Raw genomic sequence first — 17,408 nt, 5'->3', positions numbered from 1 at the left:
CATAACCTGAAATTTCCCATTTATACCAAAGACATTGAGAATAAGCAGATAGAAGCCACATCATGCCAATGTTTGTAGAGAAGAATGAAACAAGCCTGTGGTTTTCTGCTGGACACAGGCATTTTATCTTTTGTTCCAGTGAGGTTCACTAATAGAGTCAAAGCTATACACTGCCTGCCCAAAGAGTATGGTGTTCCCAGATAAAGATCCCATAAATACTGCGTTAATGTATTTAAGCATGTATGTGATTTAGCTAGTTCCTTTGTGTAAATTATAGAACAACAGTTGCTTGTAGATACATAGAGATGTACAAGCTAACTGGCGCGTGGTCAGAGATAATGAATAGCAGTGACAGTTCAACACAGCAATAAACACATGGGGAAGGCTGCTGTTAAAGATAACGCCTCTCCAAGTTACTTGCTCTGAACAGTTTCCATCACCCCCACACAAGAAAATGTATTGATTTTAAAGTAATTTCCACAGTTGTCCCTGGCTTGGCGAGGATATTTTAGCTTTCATCTTTCACTAGTAGTCTACTCTTTCAAATTATTTTTGCAATCAGATATAATGTTCCATAGACAATTAATCACTGTAGCACACAAAATTGTTTTCCTGTGGATGTGGTGTTAATTCCAAAGGAGGACAAAGACATATATCTGCAGTAGCCTCACATCTTTGAGGAAGTCACTCAATCACTTGTGCTTCGATTTCATCATCTCTAAAATGAGGTAAGAAAACATTTCAGGGCACTGTGAGATTAAATTACAACTGGTTGGATAGGACATTGCCATTTGTGGAGACGGTATCGGAAATTTGCAAAGAACTAGGCTTTGAAAGAAAGGATGGTTGACTCTGAGCTTCAATTTGTGTATATTAATCCTTTAACTATCTTGTATAGAAAAACGAAGTATATGTCAGCCTTGAGAAAGGAATTTCACTATGCAGCTCTAAAATATGTATTGAAGGAGAATACAAAACAAACATCACACAAACTTTTTCTCAATGGTTTTTAAAAAAATCCCATTTTAAACAGTAGCGCTGATTGAAATTTAAACAAAGACATCAAACAACATATCAAACCTCAAACTAACAGCAGAAATACTACCTAGTTGATGCTTTTTAACTGATATAGAAAATGAAATTATAGATAAGGCAACACTTCATATTATAAGTTTTATTTTGGAGAATGTAAACATCACTAACCATGCATACATGTTAAGACGATGCTTTACAGCTGTTAATTTTCTTCCTTTTTTTCCTTTTTACTGTTGTTGTATAGGCATTATCACAATATATAACCTATGCAGTACAAAATACATAAAAAGTTACAGCAGAGCAAGAATAGATGAGCATATAACTGTACAACTATAATACTTCAATGTAGTGATTTATAGAGTTGAAAAGCGACCATGGAAGCATTCGTGTGCTGTTGATAAAACTGTCCATGAGAAGATGACACCAGTAACATTACAGTTCACCAAAGCTGAAAGTATGTACGTAAACGTGCACATTTGCACAAATATTGTCACTCACAGAGGCATACACATGTGAATAAGCACACGTGTGCGCGCACACACACACGTCCCCCAGAATGCATATATACACAAGTAACTACAACTGTAACCAGAGATGAAACTAAACCACAAATCTCAAAAAACAGATTCAAACTTTCTAAAGGCAATGGTGTTTGGATCCAGGATTGTGGTTCAGACCCATCTCTAGCTATAATGAAACGGATACCTAGTTTTGCTCTGTAGACATCCCTTTGTTATTCTGTGTGTAGTATATGCACACTGCTGTATATTTATGTATACACACACACATACTATACAATATACACATATACACATTTTTATATATATGTGCATATGCTTATATAAATCCATATATGTATAAAACCTATACCAGTGCATGGGTTTTTGCATTCTGTATTCTGGTTTATGGGGTAAACAAGAATAACAGTTATTTTCTACTGCCTAAGGCTACAGCTTTATCCCCCAAAACGTTAAAAATACAGATGTTCATCATACCATTCACTGACATAGACTGTGTGTTAGCACCCAATGGACAAAAAGATGGTGTGAAGGAGTAAAAGAGCACCTGAAAGTCAGTCTGTAGGCATCACCTGGTGAAATTAGTAAATCAAATGGCAAGGGATAGGCAAGCTTTAATATGTAGAGTTCATTTTCCTTAATCTTTCCTCAGAAATCATGTTCCTCAAAACAATAATGCATTTCACACTAAAATTCCTAGAACTCATGGCAAAGAACTGCAGACAACCAGTTTGAATGTGAATAGCTAGAAACAGGTAAGCTCCGCAGACAGTCTTTTCCTGTCTGGATGCAAGAAACAAGAAAAGCGCTGAACTTCTGGACAGAAGGTAATGAGGTTTTAAAGACGTACAGAGGGCTCACAGAGCTCAAAGTTATTGCAAATATCAATACAGTACAGAGGGTAGGATACGCACAGGAATTAGGTGTTACCATCAAACAGACTTCTGATGTTTTGTTATAAATATATACCTTTGCAGTTATGTAATTTAATGTAAACAAATACCATGCATATATTACAAAAGCAAGGAACAAGTAATCTGCAGATACAAACAATTCTCACAATAAAATCTAGCTGCCTAGATTTCAGGACTGCTTTCTAAGAAGGAGGAATTCATGTGGCCATTAATGCACTTCAGGCCTTTGTGCAGGATGAGGTTAATGGAAGGGGTGAATGAGTTTATATCAGTAAAAAATTGATTAGCACTCTGGAGGACACTAATACCTTTCATTTCTGCCTGTGTTCACGTACTACAATTAACAACTTGACCCAATGCAAAGATCTGAGTTGACAGTTTGGAGAGCGTGTGAGCATCTATAGTTTCAATTGAATGATAGTAGCGAGGTGATGACTTTAATTTGCACCCTTTTTCTATAGCAAGGTAGTTCAGCTCGACTCTGAGAGGAAGCTAGAATCATGGCTTGAAAAAAGCAAACTTTCAGAGCTTTCTTAATATTAATAAACCTGCTACTGTGCTCTGAAATCAAAAGGAAAAAAAATAAAGCAAGTTTGTTGTTTGTGGGGACCCACCTCAACAGATTACATGGGGAAATTAGGAGGCCTATGAAAAGATTTGCACCTTGCAAGAGCAATTATTTCCTGCAGATGTCATGTCTGCTGCTACACAAGAAGATTGGATTAGGTCACACAGCTGGGCGAAACAACAAAAGGATAGAAATCTAATGTTAGTTTGGGTAAGTAACCAGATTTCAAAATATAATCTGAGCTGTTCAGACTTCTCATATCTGCAAAACTTAGGAGAAGCAATCATGTGAATAGTCTTATGACCTTACTGCTGTTTCTGCTTCCCAGAAGATGCTAGAAACCCCCAAACTCTAGTTTACCGTATCAGAATGCTGAGAGAAGTTTTCTTCACATTCAGTCGTGAAAACTACTAGTGGTTTAGACTTCATCTTTGTATCATAGAGCAATGATTTATTTAACATTTAATGGAGATATCTGAAGCTCTAGGTAGGATTTTAAAACTTGATAATTTGACTGTCAGCCTAACAGACTCTGAGGTGCCTACAGCTATGTCAAAAAAAAATGAAAAAGGCAAATTTCAGAGAATTTCCTGAAAGCATAGCTATGTTGGCTTATATATAGTCTCCCAGCCTTCTTATTAGATGAACTGGCTGAACTGGAAATTCAGCTTTGACCCAATCGTTTTTGCCCCACAAACCCTTGGAGAATCATTAGTAATCTCTATGAGGAAAATGCATAAAATGCTTTAGTTAACTGCTTGAGTTAAAGATTAACTAGTTCTTGTCTCGGAATAGCTTATTGCATAATCTTTATGTCCCCATAATCCTAGTACTAATAAAACATGGTGGGAATATTCTTTCTCTAGGCTTTAAAAAAAAAAAAAAAAGTAATGTATCTACTGATTCGTGGTGAATATTATGCTCTAAATGGATGGAGTGGAGTGGTTCTTCCCTTGCTACAGATTAAATGATGGTCTTGCTGGAGAAGGTGATTTTACAACCAACTGAGGACAAAACACAAAACCTATGATTGCTGCTGATATTAGTGTCCCCTCCACTCCCTTATCCCTCTATTAAGGTGTAATGATAATGACAAATGTGCTTATAACTTGAAGTATGTGCACAAGGTACAGCTGACCTGTAAAATTCCTTTAGCTGGGTATCTTAATTGCCTCTTTCCTAACTACAGCACAAGAACACTTTTATCAGTCACAGAAATGATTGGAATGTGAATTCCTCTTACCTGAATAGCATAAAGTTGTCACCATTTTTTATCTCAGTAGATGAGATTTTAAAAAAGAAAATAAACCTATGGAAGTAAACATATCTGGCTTTCACCTACTATACAGTGGTTAGGCAACTTGCTACACAAATTCAGCAATGCTTGTCTTCTTGCAGCAAAAAACAAAACTGCAATGTTACTTCATTTTTTGTAAATGTGGCAGTAGAATTGTGCCTAGCACAACTCCCAATTCAGAAGGGGAAAATGTGATTTTGTAGAGGTGGAATCTGAAGCAAATGAACATGAGAAAATACTGAAATATCTGCACTTTAACCGTCTGCAAGTATTGATGCATATAACTATATAATTAGGAATAATGTAAATATTATGGAAGTACCCATGAAACAACTCAGGAATCTATATTAGCCTCTCACAGTTAATATACAGTACAAAAAAACCTGCAAAATTGTATCAATGCAAAGCAGCAATTATGATACAAGTTCATTTGGAATGCGGATGCATTAATTTGATATCAAATGGCACGTTTGGCATATAGAGTTTTCTTTCACCATGCTACACTTAACTGAATTTAGACTTTACAGTAAAAACAAGAAACTCCCCCAAATTCCAGAATCAAACAGACCTGAATTTATAATATGCACCATCAGAGCCAGCCATAACAAGGAAAGCATATGTGCTGCTACTGAAGTCTCTAGTACATCACAATGCTCTGGTCTTTTGCTGTTTTTTACCATATAAAACATAAAGATCTACTTTCTAGTGCTTTATCTTATGCCCAATATTTGAAAAGTACTGAAAAACAGCCAAGATTCCCTTTCTGTCTTTAGGCAGTTATTCAGAAATGAGAGATCCTTTATGCTGGTATGTGTCTTTTTGAGAAACTTGAAGGACTGCTGAGCTAAAATGCCATTTTTTTGTAACGCTTAAAAATGCATATTTATTTTTCTAGTCAGAAGATACCTTGTGATTTTCACTTCCTTTTATCAGACCATGTCTTTGATGCAACAGGATACAGAGACTGTCTTAAGCAATTTGTCTTGCTAACATACAGCTGTACAGTAGGTAAGTACCTCAATAAAAATTTTGATGGGCATTGGTTCAGTTATGCTATTTCCATAGTTCATTAAAAAAAAAAAAAAAAGGAAAGGATAAAGAAAATTGTTCAAGTCAATGTGGTTTGGTTTGAGTATTCTGTTGGTCCCATACTGAGCAGGCAGTGCAGAGAGCTTAATGACTTGGAGAGAGAGAGAAGACAGAACGCCTCTGAGATTCCATGCCACTTTGCAATACAATGTTACCCAGTGTAAATGTGTTTCCTCATGATTTAGGTTATTTACTTAAGGCATCGTGTTAAGAATTTTTTCTCAGAATTTTATCTGGTATAAAACAAAAAGTAGTAGTTTATCAACTTCACAAATGTTTTTGGAATAGTTGGTTTTGGAGCATCTTCAGCATGAAGCAAAAAGGTGACTTGCTACCAAAAGCAGAGGGCAGTTTGAAGAAAGAAAACTCCTGTTTGGGTACTCCCAAATGTAGATGTATAACCAGGAAAACAAACAATGGAAGAGTCTGGTACTATATTCCAGTACTGGTTTGGTTTTTGTATTGTTTTTTATTTTTTCCCCAGTGTGTGAAAGAACCTAACAAAAAGCTTCTGAGTGCAAATATATTTACATAATAAGGCTGCGGTTAGGGTGTGTCTTCACTGTAGTTATTGTGTAACATAAATATCCATCCCTGAGAAAGGAGAAGGGGGACACAAACCAACACAGTTGATTTCTAAGTGTATGTACACTCATGTTGTGCAATCTGGTCTTACAAAACTACTTTGACACCTGAGGTGAATTTTTTTTCTTTTTTAGATTTTCTCATTTTCTTATAAAGAATAATCATGAGGATATGTTATGGTTGTAAAATATATGGGATATTGAGACAGCAGGAGTCACTAAGTAGAACATGTAAATCCATCTGTCCATGAGGTTAGAATGGCCACTCGTGTGGTTGGGTAAAGAAAATCTGACTGAAAATTGCAGTGGGAGGCAGCTATTTACTGATTTAAAAAAAAAAAGAGGTGAGGGGGCAGGGACAAATTGAGGAGGGGAAGTGACAGAGTTTTTAAAACATGTGCAACACAAACAAAACTCCACATTAAGTATTAGAAGCAAAGTGCTGACATCCAGTGCAGGTAGGTCTATGGGGAACTGGCAGGGCTAATTGTAGGACTTGAGGCATCTGAGCGGCTGTAGTCACTGACAGACCCTGTTCTTGAATTGCTTCCACTTCGCCTCTTGAGCATGCTTGGGTGGAAATTGGCATGGCGACGGGCATGCTTTGTCAGATGGTCACTGCGCATGAAGCGTTTCTCACAGAGAGGGCAACTGAACTTCTTTTCTCCAGTGTGAGTGCGGTAATGGCGGGCCAGCTCGTCAGAGCGAGCAAACTTCTTGTTGCATTCTTGCCAGCTGCATTCAAAAGGCCGCTCACCTGTAGGGATTGAACATGGCATAATTAGAAGAGACAGACAGCAATGTTATCCATGTTTTTCATACACAGAAGTTAGAACAAAAAGGTTGGGTGTGAGGCAGATGCTACTTAGCCCTAAATGGATGGAGGTGGTGGCATTCTCCACCACAAAGGGAGGCCACTGTGGTGTTCCAACATTTTAAAAAGTGCTGGAGATCAAATGATTGATACCTTGTTTAATAACTGGATCTTCAGAGATTCTGATCCTTTCAGGGACATCACATTCCGTATCTCTGGTAGTCTGCTGGATTTTACTTCTGGACTTTGACTGTATCTGTACTGAGCTCTCTAGGATATTCGCTTCTGAGCTGTCCCTATGCCTGTCTGACTCACTGTAAAAATTCAGAAGGTGTGATGAAGCCTCTCTACAGCTACTTAAAAACAATTACAGTGAAAATACAGGACAGCAATTTTGAGGCACTGAATGTGAGGCTCTCACCTTGTATCCTCCTGTGTTTTCTGTATTTGCTGCAAGGTATAATAGTTTTTCTTGTTCACTGCCTTAGGTCTCATTTAGGTGGGAGGCAGGTAGCACATTATTTCTACTAGGTAAATGTGCCACTTTGAAGGGAGGAACCTGCTGTCAATAGCTATCCTAAAAACCATGACCCGTGATGCTTAGAGTAGGACCAGTGACCCAGTGAACTCAAATAAATATCAGCCGGGTGACCTGATGCACTTCTTAGCAGATCTCAGGCCCTGGAAATATCTCTCACAGGACTGGGTGCCCATGCACAGCAGTGCTGGAGGTCTGCAGCTGGGCACTGTAGTAGCTGTGCAGCCTGAGAAGGAGAAAAAGGCAGCTAAGATGAACAGGACTGCTTGCAGTTTGCTTCCCTTGAACTAAAGTTTAAAAACCTAGGTCCCCACAAACTTTATGGAGAATAAAAACTCCACCAACTGGTTTAATGGACATAGTTTTGTTGCTTAAAAAAACATGTAAATCCATTTAGTGTCCTCCTGAGCCTTCTCCTGCAAACTGTCAGGGACTCCTCTCTTGTTCTGCTGATGGAAATGTGGAACATGGGAAGCAAATATATTTTGGCTGTTTGTCATGTATCTAGTCATCCGCTGGATATGCTCCTGCCTATGGTGGGATGTGTTAGTCTGTTGTGCCACCAGATACATCAGTCTTCTCCCTGCGTTTTGGTCATAAAACAGATACACTTCTATGACAGTGGGAGGACTTTGGGATCCGTGGCAAGAAGGGCAATGAGACATGGTCTGACTGCTGGATCTGGCCTGCAGGTTTGAAGTTTCTCATTCCTGAGCAATGGCATCTTTTTTGCTAAGGCAATGGTCTTTGGACGTTTTTGTTGCCTAAGTTAATTTTCTCTGTTTTCATTGCAAACGAAATCAGCAAACATCCTTCACTAGAAGGACTGCCCTATGCGATGTCTGCTTTCAGACAAGGAAGGCAAGGGTTAAGATGCAATGTTTTGCTTCTGCTGGTCACAATATCATGAAGCACAAAAAAGTCCCTTTCTGCTGATCAGTTGGCATGTTATCAGTGTTCTTAAAAACGTCTAGCATTTAGTAGCCAGAAATAGGCCTAACAGTTCAGTTCCTAATGAGGGAAGAGGTTCTGGAGCAGGATTATGTAATAACTGTGTTATCCAGCACTAACAGGGAGTTGATAAAGATATTGCACAATCCATCTCCCCCTCTCCTCACTGCTCATCAGATCTGGCTGGGAACATTCAGGTTCATACTCATCTGTCTGATTTGATATTTGTGACAGTGGTGGTGATGATTTGGGTTCCGAACCAAAGACAATGAGGCACTGTGCCTTTCTTACACTAGTTTTCTACTCTTTTCTGTTCTCCTCCTTCCTAGGAAATATTTTTCCCCCTCAGCTCTCTCTAGTCTATATCTTCTTGGAGTTGCCTTTATATTTCTTGGCCAAGCAACTTTCCCTTCACTACACTGTCTGACAGCTGGCATCACAAAAGTGGTGGCAGTGAGTTCTCTAGAGTGCTTCCCACCTTTGGTGAGGTTTAGCAACAGCTCCTCAAAGAAAAGCTGTGTTGTCAGGAAATGCTGAATGTCTTGCGTGAAGATGTGAGAGTCATTATTTTTCATAAAAAATGAGCACACGGTCTGGAACGAACTTGCTGCGGGGTATTAATTAAGACAAGACCTAGCTACTGCTCCAAAACCACGTGTGGAAATTCACAGTCTGTCATCAGTCTCTTCTCTCTAACAGAAGGGATGTGGTTTTCTGTGCAGGTAAGTTATATAAATGTCCTTTTACTGGCAGTAAAGCAATCAACAGAATGAGAGATTGTAAGAATCGATTGCCTAATCTCATTAGGGAACACGCAGCCAGAGTACAACTTTCTTGCATAAGCAATAACTCATGGACATGTTGTACTCAGAACTTTGCCATTCTAGAATGACTACAGAATTTGATCCTATAAATTAATGTCAAAATGTTAAAATAAATAAATGAATCTTAAATACTGCAGTAAACATGTCAAGTGTGACAATGTGTATATTGAGATTCTTAATGCTATGTCCTGGCCGCAGAATATTTTTATGCTTTTTGAGTATTAGTAGCAGTTCTCAAAGAGGTAAGTCTTCAAAAGATAAACTGTTATGCTTGAAAATAAAGGGAGCAAAAAGAAACTCAGGCTTCTCTACTCTTCAGAGACTGACAAGAGATGCCCTTCAAAGATAATGAATATTCTAATAAATATTCTTATTTTTCACAATTTTAAATAGCTTTGGATTTCCATGTTCTAAATCCCCATGAACTGCAACCTTTCCAGATCCTCTGCCAGAGCACATGACATCATATATGTTGTGTTTAGTTATACAACCTAATGGAAAAACATCACACTTGAGAATCAAAATCCACTGATCTTAACTGAAAATTACACAAGCAAGAACATTTTTGGCTTCTTCCTGAACTCCACCCAGTTCAAAAAAAAAAATGTGCACAGAACTGCATTAAGAAACTCGAAGTGCTCACTGAGTAAGACTAAGTGAGATCTGCAGGTGCACCGAGTCCTGAATTCATTTCAGTGGCACAGCCCTAGGTGCTCCTGCTGATCGCGTCGTTTGCCAGAGCCGAGTGCCAGAGGAACTGCAGAGTTACCCAGACTGTAGAAGCAGCATTTAAAAATGCCTCTCTTCTCTCTTGCTGGAAAGAATTCAGAAGCCAGCAGGGCCAATCTGTTCTTACAATGTTATATAAAGGTCCTCTGTATTATTCTGTATTTGTTAACTGTTATTTATATTGAGACAACTATATGTAGTTATGGGAAAGATGGTGGAACTACAGAGATGGCGGAACCAGATCTGATGTGTTCTGAGCTTGATTCACACTGTACTGTTAGGGCACTGTTGACTTTACTCTGATCCACATACTGTTTTGAGGCCTCCCTTCCTGTACAGTGACACTCCTATACAGTCCCTGGAGTAATGTGGTTTCTGTTTCACTAGCTCATCTGCGTGATATCCAGCATTTGAACGACAACTAAAAATGATACTAAGTACTGTGTAGGTCTAAGCATGCTTAAAAAATAACCTACAAATCACTGAAATACCAAAACAGGTTGTGAGACTTGGGATACAAACCAGTTTCAGAATTACATTGTGAAGGTTAGGAAATAATACCGGAACAATTGGAAATGTGGTATCTGCTGCCCTACAGAATAAAATATTATTAAGTCTAACCACTTACTGGTGGCTATCTTTTCAATTTATTTTATGTAGTAGCTCTGCACATTACGTTAGCATCTTCAAGCATATGCCAAGGCCATGAAGTAACAAAGAAATTCTTTGTATCCTGGGACTTCTAAGAGTGACTGCAAAACCAGAAACAGTAAGCCAGAAACAAATTGCTCTGTGATCTTTCTATGTTCTGCTGCTTCACAGAACAGAATTGTATGTTGTCGTGAAAACTGACTAGACTAGAAAACTGCACATGCCACTGTGTGCTACTCTTACATTTCTACATTTTTATATACACAATTAAGGGTATATTTGGAAACACTGGCCAGGCTGGGTGGGGAGGATGAAGAGCAGACAGTTAAATAGATGTGCAACTGAAGCACTCTTCCTCCAAGAAAGGAAATGCTATCCTGGGAGAAAAAAAACATTCAGCCAAGCAGTCTGTGTTCCTTAAGAATGGCTGTTATTAAAAAAAAAAAAAAAAAAAAAAAAAAAAAAATGTCATCCTTCAATAGCAGTGACATATTTATGAATATTTTCATTTATGTTATTCTCTTGCTTATAAACAAGCACTTTTGGATATCTGAAAAACAAGCCTTTAACCTTCTGAGTGCAAGAAAAAGAATAACATAGCTTTGATATTAGACAAACGGTGGTTTCTTAATCAACTATTGAAAAAGGAACCAAAAAAAATCAGAAGTCTCGAATTTCTGAATTCCTATAAACTAAAACGAAGCAGTTTTAAATTCATGATTCTGGCAGAGACTTATTTCATAACCATGCAAGCCAAATGCAATCATGTTTTTTGCATCTGCTTTTGTGTTTCTGTCCAACGGCTTTTAAATATCTCTGCGAACTTCAACCAAATCTGACAGAAGTAGCAAATTCAGCAGTATTAAGCTCTACTAATTCCACAAAAATAAGGAGGTTCAAGTACTGTTCTCAGTGAAAACATTACTTCTTTTACAGGGTGAGTTTGACTGTCATTAGATACCAGAAGCCCGATATGGAGGAGTGTTACAAATGCCCAAATCCACAAAAAGCTTTGAAGTTGACACGTTACTAGGCACTGGGACATACGGCTCGCCCCAGGCCTAGGAGACAGAGCACCAAGGAGCTAGGTTGCATGACAGAAGTGTGTATGTCCCTGCTGTTTCTATCATCTGTGGTGTGATGTGTTTTTTTTTTTTTTTTAGGAACTGGAATTCTCAGGTTTCTAGCAGGCATGTACCCAGGCATCTAGTACAAAGTCACTTTACGGTGTGGGCATCTTTATTTTAATCTTAAAAAAACGCAGTCATTAAATCAGTAGGTTACTGACTCTTTGTATTCTGAGTGCATGTGGAACTGCTGCTACTGGGCTGGAGCAGCATCAGCTACCGTACCATCATTTAAATCCTTGATTTATTTTCTGTGTCGTAACATTTTCATTGAGTTGTTTAGACATACGTGAATATTTCTTGAAAGGGGAATTTCATAGCAGCAAATTTACATTTTAAGTTAATGTCTGTTACTGCTTGCTCTCGAAGTGCTCGTGTAATTCCATCCAGGAGCACAGATTACACCATGTGACTTAACTTTATCACCACAGCTAACTAGAACGACCCAAAACAAAATGATGAGCACACATTCAGATACTACAATGGTAATGGCTACAAGGACAGAGAAATGTTGGTAGTGCAAAATTCTTATCCTAACCTCAACCACAGTCAGATCCATCCAAGAATCAAAATAACTGATGTTCCATGCAGCTATCTGATTCTTTTTTAAAATATCACCAGTTACACTTCTAAACATAATGGAAAGCATCTTTTTTTTTTTAATTACATACTACATTCTATTATCGGTTCCATTCCAGGCCTTTATTTCAAGCTTGCTCAATAATGTCAGCCAGATCTTAAATCTCAATTCATAATAATTTTAGCTATTTTACTGTACTTTATGTTCATCAGCCACATTTGCATTCTCTTTTGTTAAGGCAGAATAACCCTAGCCTTTTTAGGCTTTTCTTTTCCAGGAAATTCCATCAAACTCTTTCTGTTTTCTAAAATATGCATTCCTTGTATTGGATCCCTCTTCAAGGTGGATGCCCAAGATGGACTGCACTGTCTGAGTTTCTGAATACTTAGCACTTTTTTAAATAATTACTTTTTAAAAAAATTACTTTGTTCCTGCATTTTGTTTGAATTAAGACTATGAATTTGAACTTCTCCTTAACAAGTCATTTTCTGCCTAACATGGTAACTTCTGTTTAAATCCTGTTTAGTTCTTTGTATCTGCTGAAGTGCATCACTCTATGGTCAGTACATGAAGCTCTCTGTTCCACTCCCAGCTACAGCCTAATTCCAGACCACTTCATGCACACAATCAGTAAGTAGCTGCAAGTTAAAGTCCAACATCTGGAAAATAAATCCTAAAGCAAAATGCTTTTAAAAATAAAATGACCACAAATTATATATATATGTATATATATATTGCTACATCTTTTGCTAAGGTTTTGAATGAAAGAGTGAAAAAAAGACTAGGGCTATGTGGAAAAGTTATTTTCTAATTCACTGTCTCAGTTGGAAAAAAATAAAAAGACTGAGCTGCAGAAAAACTCAGCAACCAAGAATTCCAGAGTAATTTTATTTTTGGTTAACCAAATTGTTTTATTTCTTTTGAGGATTATTTTTTTGATAACACTATTTTAATTCCTTTAAGCTTTGGGGATAATTTTCAGCACAATGACAGTGTTAATCTGAAATGAATCAATGAAACATTAACATCACAGCTTTTCTTAAATAAAACAATCAGCCTAAATTATTTGCTGACTTTACCAGCAAATAATTGTCTTTCATAAAAGATTACTTGTTAGTGAAGAACTGTTCACCAAAAATATAGATTATGTAGTACTAGCTAAAAATAAATACAAAGTTATTAATATATTAACGTTTCTTGGCAGCTTTCCTTCCACGAAGATTAAATGTTTGACATTTTTATTGTCAGATATTTTATTTCCATTCCCCAACTGGAGATGTGAATATCTATATTAAAAGGGAACAATTTCATTTGTGTTTTTAACTTCCACTGGGCTCCCTGTGTTTATAAGCACAAGGGATTCTTCAAGACAGCCAGCCAGGGCAGGCTAACAACTTAAGTGTAAGAATGATGAAATCTATCCTCACCTTCACAAAGAAGTCTTGGAGTGGATTTTAGATCTATGCTGAGAATGTGGCTGAGAATATGCCCTCTGGCACTGGACTGTGGTCCATGAGTCTTAGGTGATTCCCCACACTGTAAGTACATAACACTTATTTTCCAGCATCATGATAAGCTTCTTTCGTTTCTTTGTGCATTTGTGTTGCTGAGCTGTTTTGGAAAATGTTGGTTAGTGATGTTAGCACTACAAAATAATACCTTTGCACATCTACAGCAGGACTTTCCTCCAGGATTTGTGTACTTGAAAAAAAAAAAAATCAGCACTTGCATCACAGAATCACAGAATGGTTGAGGTTGGAAGGAACCTCTGGAGATCATCTGGTCCAATCCTCTTGCCAAGCAGAGTCACCTTCAGCATGTTGCACAGGATCACATCCAGGTGGGTTTTGAATATCTCCAAAGAAGGAGACTCCACAACCTCTCTGGGCAACCTGTGCCAGTGCTTTGTCACCCACACAGTAAAGAAATGTTTCCTCATTCAGCCAGAACTTCCTGTGTTTTGGTTTGTGCCCGCTGCTTCTTGTCTTGTCGCTGAGCACCACTGGAAAGAGTCCAGCCCCATCCTCTTGACACCCTCCCTTCGGATATTTGTATACATTGATCAGATCCCCTCTCAGTCTTCTCTTCTCCAAGCTAAATAGGCCCAGCTCTCTCTCAGCCTCTCCTTGTATAAGAGATGCTGTAGTCCCCTATAATGTCTGGGGGCATGAGGTCCTAAAACTTCTCATCTCCCCCTTGCCTTCTAAAGTGTGCCCTATGGAGTCTCACTGTGCGGCTGCAAATAAACGTTCCCCTCCCACACAGTAAATGAATTGGGGACAGAGGCAATTATGTGATATAAAATATAGTTAAGTAGCCTCAGTCTCTTTCTCTCTCTCTGCTAGAGAGTACTCAAAAAATTGGGAAATTCTGTTGGGTAATTGAGAAATTCAATTCTTTCCCATATAAAGGTCATCAAAACCCCTTCTGGAATTCCATAGTTAGAAATTCACATCTACGTCTGCAGACCTGGGTACTGAGAGTCGGATGCTATAGGTTTTACTGCACCTTTGTACCAAGACACCTAATACTTGTTATCTCTAATATTAGGCTTTCTCCTCTGCAGTTTCTCAGTTCCTGGTTTCTGAAGAGTTCACACTTTCTCTCTCACACAACCCCTCCCTACCTTGTATCGTCCTTCCACTTTTGAAGTACAGAAAAAATTAGTTGCACTATGCTAGTGGCTTGTGAAGCTCTGAATTCAATTACACAGAGTATGTCAAAACTGGGACTGTGTAAACATAGTTACATTTGTTCTGTTAAATTTATTAAAGAGTTTTTCTCTTGCAACACAATCAAGAGCAAAATCGCTAAGGTGAGTTCAGCATTCAAGAAAAGTGTTTTAATGATGGGGTCTAGATACGTAAACAATCCTTGAAATGCATCCTATTAGGAGTAGCAGGCGTGTTATACGCTACTTCAGCAAAAAGGCTGGATAAGCTGAATAAAGCATCGAACCAAAGGTGCTTTTATAACTTTCTGAATAATTCATGTACTCTGTCATATGGTCACTGCTTAGATAAGAATGTATGCATCTGCCAACTCAATTTGTTGCATCAATAGAACCTAGTGGGACAGAAAAGCCTGCAGAAAGACAACTCAGAAACTAAAAGCTGAGAAAAGGAAAGTGAGGGATGGATATATGTCTAATTTTTGAAATGCTCCTATGGTTTAAAGATTCTTCAGCATTCTTCTAACCAAGGGTCACAGGCTACCTTCAACTACCAGCAAAATGAATGGAGATCATTTAGTGAAGGGTGATGAGAGCATCCTTGTCTTTGCTGTCTTTCCCAGCTTCCCATCATAAAACTGCTAGCAGCCACAACAAGAAGGTAAAGAAACAATATTCTTGTTGGTATCTAAAGGGCTAAAATTTAGCAAGACAGCTCTAAATAATCTCTTTACATGTATACTGCTGTTTCCATGAAAATATTTAATGCATCATACCTGATTCTCTCCTCTCCTTTCTCTTTGTAAGTAACTGCTAACAGTAAGACACAGGTGATACCTTTGAATATTCTGATCAGCTGTCAAAGAGCAAGGTTGTAATGTCAGCATCGTTTATCTATTTAAACAACATATATTATGTGACCTATTCAGCTCATCCACATCAGCACTCTGCATGACATGGTTTCACAGGAAGGCTATGCTGTTGTGTCAGTCTTGCTTGCCTAAAATGCCAAGCTGTTTCTTTCAAATACAGTGAGGTTATATTCTTGCCTCTCCAAGCAACTAATGATTCTATAATCCATATCTTCATTTGCATTGTGCCTAAGCTTGTAGAGAACACTCTTGTTTATAAAATAGTGATTTATGTATTGCTTTTCTTTAGTCTCAGCTGTGTTGCATCTGAGGCTATAAATAATAAGTTGCAAACTAGAGAAAAATAGATGACAGTAAAAGATGGTGTCAGACAAATGTCACCATTCCAGTCATCTTTTTCCTCCCTAGGCTGAAATGTGGGATGGTTAAAAGGTATGCAAAAGTAACAGAAAAGTGTGAAAGAGACAAAAGGAAAGGGCTTGCAGGTGAAATTTTGTGGCCTTATCGTGAAATCAGAGTAGGTGGTTGCAAAGTATGCCCCTGGCCTCCTCTACAAGAACTATGTTTTTAGTACATGCTGATTTGCTGCTAATAATGCCACCTGGCTTCACAGCACTTCCTAGAGAGATGGAAGGACGAATCCTTTCCAGCCTAGGTCAGTGACCAAAACTAGCTTCCATCACTTCCATTCCCCGATCCTGGCTAGGGCTGTACTTTGTACGCTTAAAGGCCAGGATGTATTTTGCTCTCCATCTTTATTCTTTCTGATGTTCTTAGCAAAGTGTTTCTGGGGGAGTTCCTGATCATATCCAGATGCAGTGAGACCAATTCTTCTTGGATATTAGTTTGGTTATTAATAGCTTGAGTGTTAATAGTGCTATGGTTAGCCACGGCAGGTATGAAAGAGACACACATGTATGTTTTCTCCTCACAGGATATAATGATTGATGTTCCAGGTAAGGCTCCCTTCTGATGGCCAGCAAAAATAATGCACAACTTAGCGGTGGCAACTGTGATACTGCTTTACTCTATACCTAGATGGTCTTGTCAAAATCTATATGTGTAATATTTCTCTCAACTCTTTTCTGGCATACTTGCTGTGATCTTTCGATGTGATTGCACTGATAGCATATACACATTAAATGCACTGCACTTTAAGTGTACTTCACTACCTCTTAGTCTATACAACTGTGACTTATCAAAACTTCAGCTACCTCTTAGAAGGGTGATAATCCAACAGCCAGAGGAAACAAACATACTAGTAATGATAACGTTACATGATTATGAGATGGTGTTTACAATTCATGCAATTTCAAAGATAAGCTATAAATGTTCTTACAGTCCTATATGGATTTATCGTTGTTATCTAATGCTGCTCTTCTGTTGCTTCTATCTTAATTCAAGCTTTACATTCACCATTTCACTCTCTTTCCCCAAAGTTCTGATATGCAAGCAAAATGGAGACCTCCCATCTAAGAAAAGAGGGACATCAGAGCCATTCGGATACCCATGAGGAAGGAAACTTCCTATCCTACCTAGCTGGGTGAACTTCTACATGTAGAGGTAAGCATGCAGACCAGAACAGACCTCCTCTGCCCACAGGAATAGCTGCTATCAGTCGTGTTTCCTTTAAGCTCCATGGCTTT

The 17,408-nt window shown here is 38.2% G+C and overlaps 1 protein-coding gene across 1 annotated transcript in view; it reads right to left on the bottom strand.

Moving 5' to 3' along the window:
- Positions 1-942: 942 nt before the first annotated feature.
- The window catches only part of KLF13 (Kruppel like factor 13), a 36,387-nt gene continuing 19,921 nt past the window's right edge, over positions 943-17,408 (bottom strand). Inside the window, exon 2 of the mRNA XM_040570482.1 lies at positions 943-6,762. Coding sequence (XP_040426416.1) covers positions 6,470-6,762 — 293 coding nt within the window. The 3' untranslated portion in view covers positions 943-6,469. The remainder of the gene's footprint in view (positions 6,763-17,408) is intronic.

This window comes from Cygnus olor, chromosome 11 (assembly GCF_009769625.2).
Source record: "Cygnus olor isolate bCygOlo1 chromosome 11, bCygOlo1.pri.v2, whole genome shotgun sequence".
Lineage (NCBI taxonomy): Eukaryota > Metazoa > Chordata > Aves > Anseriformes > Anatidae > Cygnus > Cygnus olor.
This window is presented reverse-complemented; position numbering and strand designations above follow the sequence as displayed.